A 7905-nucleotide genomic window follows, 5' to 3' on the forward strand; every position below is an offset into this window, starting at 1 on the left:
CAGGTTAAAAGAGGAGAGCAGAAAAGTGGGCTTGAAGCTCAACATCAAAAAAACTAAGATCATGGCATCCAGCCCCATCACTCCTTGGCAAATAGAAGGGGAAGTTGTGGAAGTAGTGACAGACTTCACGTTCCTGGGATCCCAGATCACCGCAGACTGTAACAGCAGCCATGAAATTAAAAGACACCTGCTCCTTGGGAGGAAAGCGATGGCGAACCTAAACAGCATGATAAAAAGTAGAGACATCTCCCTGCCAACAAAAGTCCGCCTGGTCAAAGCAATGGTATTCCCAGTAGTCATGTATGGCTGCGAGAGTTGGACTATAAGGAAGGCCGAACGCCGAAGAATAGATTCTTTTGAACTATGGTGCTGGAGAAGACTCTTGAGAGTCCCTTGGACTGCAAGGAGATCAAATCAGTCAATCCTAAAAGAAATCAACCCTGACTGTTCCCTGGAAGGCCAGATAATGAAACTGAAGCTCAAATACTTTGGCCACCAAATGAGAAGGGAGCATTCACTGGAAAAGACCATGATGCTGGGAAGGATTGAAGGTCAAAGAAGAAGGGGACGGCAAAGGATGAGATGGTTAGACAGTGTCATAGATGCAACGAACATGAAATTGAGTGAACTTCAGAGTATGGCAGAAGACAGGAAAGCCTGGAGTGACCTGGTCCATGGGGTCGCGAAGAGTCGGACTCGACTGTGCGACTGAACAACAACAAAACAATGGCAATTGAGATCTCAGAGGGTGTGAGGCCAAGCACCTTAGTTTCCCCCCATGGATTAACATAAATATTAGAAGGCCTAGTCCGGCTCACAGATGTTCATGATCTCTGTGTTCTTGCAGCTACCATCCTTATATCTTTCAAGGCTAGACTCAAGAATGTGGAAATTGGTTAATCATGGGAACCAGTGCTCAGTTGTATAACCAGATGGGAGGGGTGAGTTGGGAGCAGTTGCTAACATCCTCTGGAAGGTTCAACCAAAGAATAACGCTGATTGGATCCGATAGACCATCTGATGCTAGAGGGTAAAAAGCTATAATAAGGATATAGGCCAGAGGAATCCATGCTAACACTATGCTAATACCATGCTTGTTTGCTAAAATATGTTATGCTTCATCGTGATGGACTGCAATGTATAGAATGCATTTATGCTGTAAGGTTTCCCATCTAATACCAAGGCAGTCAATGTATTAGATAGAACAGTTAACCCAGTGGGACCTGGAAGAGGTCTCTGATAGAGGGCATCCATTTCTTAAAGATACAGGTGCTGCTTCTATTATATTTGGGGTGGAAGTAAGCCCCCAATGTATTTTTATTTTAGAGTACAGATTTTTCTTCAAAGCTGTGGCTTTACTCAAGTTTGTAGAAAGATCTGTCTTGTCTTTTCAGGGTTCCAGGCTCTGGATTTAAGTGTCCACAGATGTGGCCATGCTGAGAATTAGATATATTGATTTGTGTTTACTTCTTATAAATTGTGTACCTTTCTTTAAAAAAAACTTAGGTATTCTTTGCTGAAGATGTAGGGTCGAACAAAGGAGCCATCATTGGACTAATGGTGGGAGGTGTTGTCATCGCAACAGTGATTGTAATTACTTTGGTGATGCTAAAGAAGAAACAGTATACATCAATCCATCATGGCGTAGTGGAGGTGAGTGAAGCCTATATTACAGAGAAATGTTATTCCATGAATTAAAGTAGCAGCAGACTATGGTGAACAGAAATACAGGATGCTTTGTGACTTAAATTGATTGAATTAAAATAAAGTATTTGGCCTGCCCCTATCTTCAGATACAGCTGGTTTTCCAGTTAACCAAGCTGTTTCCCAGTGCCCTGCTGTTCTGGATACTATTTGGGCACTGGAGTTTCTTGGGATACCTGTTTCTGCCTGACATGAGGCATGGGTTTTTGTTATTGTCTATTGTGCCATCTATTGTTTTATGATTTTATTCTTTCTATTGTTATGGGTTTTATATTGTAAGCCACCCTGAGTTCACTTGTGGAATATGATGGGGTATAAATTAAATAAATTAAATAAAATAACTAGTTTTTTGTTAGGAGAATTGGCCAGCGTACTATTACATCTGGTCTCAAATGATGAATGTTAAGTATAAACCATATACCTCACAATCTGTATTCCAGGCCTGTAAATGTGGAGCACTATTCTCATTTAATGTTTTGTTTTCTCTAGGAAGCAACTTGTGTGTTACCTAACAAAAGTAGTTTTTTGCAAACAGAAAGAAGAAAGAATTTTTGCCAATCTCTCCTCTCCCACTCCGGACACCCATACAGTTTCCAACTTTGGGTTAGAATTCCTGGAGATCTGAGGGGGTGGAACCTAGGGACAATGGGTTTATGGGAAGGGAGGAACTTTAGTGCAGAATAATACCATACTCTTCAAAGCACCCTATGATGAATCCCTGTATCTCCCCAACTGTCTGGCAGATTTTTCCTGCCAAATCTTCAGTTCAGTGACTGAATTGCCCTACAGTAGCGTGTATATATTCTTTCTTTGTTATAAAAGACTTGACTGTCCCACCCTATGTTTTGATGTTTAGTTTAGGCTTTTTTTCAGCCGAGGAACCCTACTAAAATAAAGGAGCTGTCCATTTTTTAAAAAACCCTTGAGAAATAGCACTTGAGGAAAATTAACTTTCAAAAACAGAATAAAGATTTTATTAAACAGGCAGGGAATATATGTATACATAGAATAGTCAAGGTCTTGAGATTGCTGAGGGGAAAAAAACTTTCTAATATTTACAGAGTTGAATTCTTAGAACATTCAAGAGAAGAGTGTGTTTGTAGTTTTATTTCAAGGCTTTCTATTTCTTTCTTTGAGAGGTACTTTGTTTAGTATAATTCAGCTCTAACACAGTTCTTATTGATATTTCTAGATTTCTTCCTTCAGGTATTACAGCTTTCCTTTAGTTACTACAGCTTTTCACTAACTCCTGAGGAGTCTAAGCATCTCCCCTTTATCACTAACCAGGGTTCTCTTCCCAATCCCTTTAACTGGCAGGAAGTTATTCTCCTTGTCTCTAAGAAGTAATAAATCCTTCTTCAGTATCCTTTATCTGTATAAGGCTGTTCTGTAGCTTTCCTGAGAATCTAAAACTCTCCCTCAAAGCAATTTTGATATATCTAAGACAATGGGGTTTCTCTTCTTCTCTCTGTAGAAGCATTTTTGCCTGTCAGAAAACACTGACTCCTAAATGTCTCTTCCCTCAGAAGCCAAACCCTCCAGCTACTGATCCAGATAATAAAAAGACCAAATTGTGAAAGACCAAAAGGTGAAAGACCTCTTTTCCCTCCAGATCAGCTGTTTTATTTTCAATCTCAGCTCATGCTGGCCAATCAGAGAGTGAGCAGAGCAGCCAATCACCTAAGCTCTTCTCTCCAGGGAAGATTAATTCTTGAACTCCCTGACACCCTGATACAAGCAGCTTTTTTAAAAAAAAAGCCTGCTTTCCTGTGCAGTCCTTCACACACCCATTTTCTTCAGGGGAGCTAATCTCTGTAGTCTGGAGATCAGTTCTAAATTCAAAATTTGCAACAATTTTCAGAGAGGTGGACATTTTTGAGGGTAAAGAGTTTACTAGTGAAACATTCTTGTTTAGAATATGCTACTCCATGAATTGTTCACAGAGAATTACATAGTAGAGTCATTATATCTTCTGGAAAAAAGTCTATGAAAGTTTATTTGGAATAGCAGGATAACTTCTCTTGAAATTACTAGGTGTATCCTAAGCTGCCAATCAAATGCATTTTGAACAGTATACTACACAAACTGAGAAAATGCGGTTCAGTTCGTGATTCATGGTGGAACCACGAACCAAACCGGTTTGTGCAGTTTGTGGCCCTGCAATCCCTGTTGAAAAGGACTGCAGAAGACAGCTCAAAATACAGCTGTATGGCGGGAAGGCACTTCCTACCATGCAACTCTTGGGCACCCTTAGAGGAATAGCCACTTGCCTGGCTTCCCTCCTCAGATAGCGTGTTCAAGACAGTGGAGGTCTATGTGGTACAGAGAACTGCTCCCATCATCAAAAGTTTAAAGTATTTATCAACAAGAAAATGTTTACAAGCATACTTTTAGCACAACAGGAGATTTGAGCAAGGGATACAAACAAAATTGGTTAAAAAAAAACCCCCACAAATCTTCTGTCCCTCTCTCTGTACATGTCCTATCAGCTGTTAAAATATAGGACAGGCTCTTTAGCTTAGCTTTTCTAGTTCTCTACAGAGTTCCCATTTTCTCAGAGTTTGCTCCGCCTCTCACAGTCAACCGCATGGTCAGTGGCCACCTACTTTCAGACCAGAACTCAGAGTTCTTCTCAATGCAGTAGCCCAAAGAAAGAGCTACTTCCTCCTACAAGGCAGTTTTATATCTATTTCCCCTCCTACTTGACCTGGTCAGCCCAGGTCAGAGAAACATTTCCTCCAGTCACTTCCTGGTGATTATTCCTGGAGCTGTTCTAGCCCAAAGTCTTCCGAGCTCTGTTTCCTGCCTGGAGAAGGAGGGGGGAGAAGGGGGAAGCTTCACCATCCCTTTGTCTAAACCCATTAGAATTTGTATGAAGGTGAGTCTGGAAAGACATTGATGGACTTCCTCCTTCCAAGCCATTCTCCACCCAGAGAAAGGGGGGGGAATCTTTTAAAACGCCAAGTGGAGGCTTGCTGCTTGCCAACCTCCCAGGTGAAAATGCATTTTGTCACATAATTGATCAACAGGAAGTGAATGGACTTGTTACTGGATCTATTTGCATGCAGCAAGTAATGGTGTGGAAATTCCTGAAATATGGAAGTTTCCTAAAAGTTTGGTCATCAATTTCTGCACTCTGTTTTTGAAATGATTTTGAACTTCAAAATGAGTCCTCAGTTACTGTTGTAGGTAGAGTATATCTCATTCTGTAGCAACAAAAATGAGCATACTTTTTATGGGAAATATTAGTGTAAACAAATTTCAGAGAGATGCAGACTTTTAAAATATATAATATTATTAGATTTTCAAAAAATGAACGAATCCTTAACTATATGCAACCTTCATATGCCAAATGACTTTCAAAAGAAATAATATTATGGCAGCAAAAAAATTTTTTCTGGGACAGTACTTTTTAGAAATTGTAGACTTCTAGTCTTGCTGTGGGTTGGAGGTCAGGGGATTTATGCAAACTTAACTCATTTATATTTGCAGCATTTCAGGTACATCTGGTTTTACAACAGGAGACTGCATTCAAAAATGTAAACTCTCTCATGGAAGTGGTACTGCTTAAAAGTGAGAGAAGCTACATAACTAGTCTCTTAACAAGACACGTAAAATACTGATCACATTATGGTTCCCTCTAGCCATCTTTTTCCAAATGTGAAATTTCTCCAGTTTAGAGTTGTAAGACAATAAGAGTGTATTGGCCAACAAAAATAATTTATTCCAAAATAAAGTTGTTGGAAGAATGCTATTTTAATTCAGTAAAGGATTACTGCATGGTAAAAATGCTGTTGTATACTCATTACTTTAAAATATTTGTATTTAAATTGACAAAGTTGTTTCAGTGTTTGGTAGTAAATATTATCTCTCTTTTTAAAAGGCACTGCTCAGATACTTGTGTTAAGAGACACAGCAGTAGTACAAATAGTTTCTTTTTCAGAAGGTAAAGTGACTCTATACTGTAATTCTCTGTGGAAAATAATATTAATCGAGCTAATCTATGGAGCAAGAATGTTTTCTGAACAAGAATGTTTTGCCACTAAACTTCATCTAAAACCAGGAATGCATACCCAAACTGAAAGCTGATGCAGGCTTTGTCTCCAGCTTTGCATCTTCCATCTTTGGTTTTTATTTGCATAATTAAATAGCACCCAAATATGTTTTTGAAAAAAATATAAAAATCAAAAATATAACATGCAAATTCCATAGTTTAAAATAACAACAACAACAACAACAACAAAACCCTCAAGAACATCTGTCAATTCACAGCATCCAAGCAACAGAGCAGCAAAATTCAAGAAAAAGAGCGCTGTAAACATTTTGTCATTGGCAACATGTGATTGTACTCCATCTTTTATCTGCCATAGGTGGATGCTGCAGTGACACCAGAGGAACGCCACCTGTCAAAGATGCAACAAAATGGATATGAAAATCCAACCTACAAGTTCTTTGAACAGATGCAGAACTAGAACACCACAGCAGCCTCATGAGTTGGACAGCAAAATGATTGCTTCACTGCCCTTTGGTGTTCAGTTATAGAAAGTTGTGGAAACAAACAAGCGAAATGGGGGAAAAAACACTTTGTTTTATTATTTACTCATCGCCTTTTGACAGCTGTGCTGTAACACAAGTAGATGCCTGAACTTGAATTATAAAATCAGTAATGTATTCTCTCTTTACATTTCATTCTTTAAACTACATTATTAATGAATGTTTTTTGTGTACTGTAAAATTTAGCTGTACTTAACTAGTGCATGAATAGATTCTTTCCCAATTATTTATCATATAGCTCCTTTACCCAGTTGTATATTATTCTTGTGATTTGTGATGAAAAAATAAGTCCCAATTGAAATATGCTTTAAGAAGTGATGGGGGATGCTTTCTGTGTACGTGGGGTTCAGCTGCTTCTCTTTGCTGAGGTTTTTTTTTTTCCTTTTTCTGATCACTATGCATTTTAAAGTCAATATGACTTTTTTTTAGAAAAGTATTCCAGATGAGTTGAAATTATTTTCCTCTGCAGTTGCATTTTATTGTACAGATTGTTGCTTCTGCTGTACTAGTGATGTAGAAATCATGGGAATACATGTTTGTTTCTTTGTGCCTGTTTTATGTGCACACCTTAGGCATTAAGGGGTAAACTTTTTTTCCTTGTACCTTTCCATCTTTAAAAAAAAGAATCCCTGTTAATTGTAAGCACTTTTATAGGGGGGTGGGAAAAAGTGCCTGCTGGTTGAAAAATTAATGGGGATCCTACAAACGTTTCTGCAGGATGATTGTACAGAATTATTGCTTATGAATTGATAGCTTTCTACACTGTGTTACATAAATAAATTACAAATAAAACCATTGGGCAAGTGTTTTATTTGAATGGAGAAATAAGTATTTTGGAGGTGACTTTAACAGTGACCTTCAATTTTCACACTTACGGCTTTGGTTGGGTGCACCCCCCCCCCCCCAATAGACATGGATCATAGAAATCCCATTATGAATGTAGTGGAACAAAATGGCAGTGGGTGAGAGGGGTGTTTGCTTGGGCATGCCTTCCCCTCTACAATGTCTTTTTCAGTTTGTATAATAGTGTTTTAATGTAAATAAATACATTCCTGGAGGAGCTCTCTTGTACTGGTGTGGTTCTGTAACTGCTGTCTTAAGTTGTCTGTTCGGTCTGTTGTGCATCTTGTTACAGAATGAAAAATAGAGTTTCCTCTCTGAATATAGAAAATGGACACTTGTTCACCAAAGAGTGTACTTACAACAGCAATTGTTTACCAATGAGGGTTTCTTGTTGAAGTTGATAAAGCAATTGTTCACCTTCCTGTTCATTGTCAAGTCACTGTAGCTTAAAGCAACCTAATATCATGTGCAGTTCTAGCGTATAATATATCCAGTAAGGTCTTTAAAAGAGCCCTTTTCTTCAGTGCTCCATCTAGCTTATACTCCATCTAGTATTCCTCTAGCTTATACAATTGCTTACACCTGTGATAGTGTTAACATACGACGTAGCCCACTATATTATCCCCAATTGTTCAGTCTTTGCACCTCACTGCCATTTATGTGACTATAAATAGAAATTATATCCTAACTGCTATTTGCCTAACCCACTCTTCCTTGAACAACTCAGCACAATACAGAATTTAGTAGAGTTCAGAACTCTTGGAAACCTCTTTCTTCTGCCTTCTCCTGGAATATAATAATTCC

General features: G+C 38.5%; 1 protein-coding gene across 4 annotated transcripts in view; it reads left to right on the forward strand.

Annotated features, from left to right (window-relative positions):
* Window positions 1–7311, forward strand: part of APP (amyloid beta precursor protein) — a 242168-nt gene extending 234857 nt beyond the window's left edge. For all 4 annotated transcript variants that reach the window (XM_015424206.1, XM_015424208.1, XM_015424207.1 and 1 more), the window contains 2 exons: window positions 1507–1653; window positions 6075–7311. In XM_015424206.1, the coding sequence (XP_015279692.1) occupies window positions 1507–1653; window positions 6075–6176 (249 nt within the window). In that variant the 3' untranslated portion in view covers window positions 6177–7311. The remainder of the gene's footprint in view (window positions 1–1506; window positions 1654–6074) is intronic.
* Window positions 7312–7905: the final 594 nt, after the last annotated feature.

The sequence above is a fragment of the Gekko japonicus genome, unplaced genomic scaffold, assembly GCF_001447785.1.
Source record: "Gekko japonicus isolate JY-2015 unplaced genomic scaffold, Gekko_japonicus_V1.1 scaffold1418, whole genome shotgun sequence".
Classification (NCBI taxonomy): Eukaryota; Metazoa; Chordata; class Lepidosauria; order Squamata; family Gekkonidae; genus Gekko; species Gekko japonicus.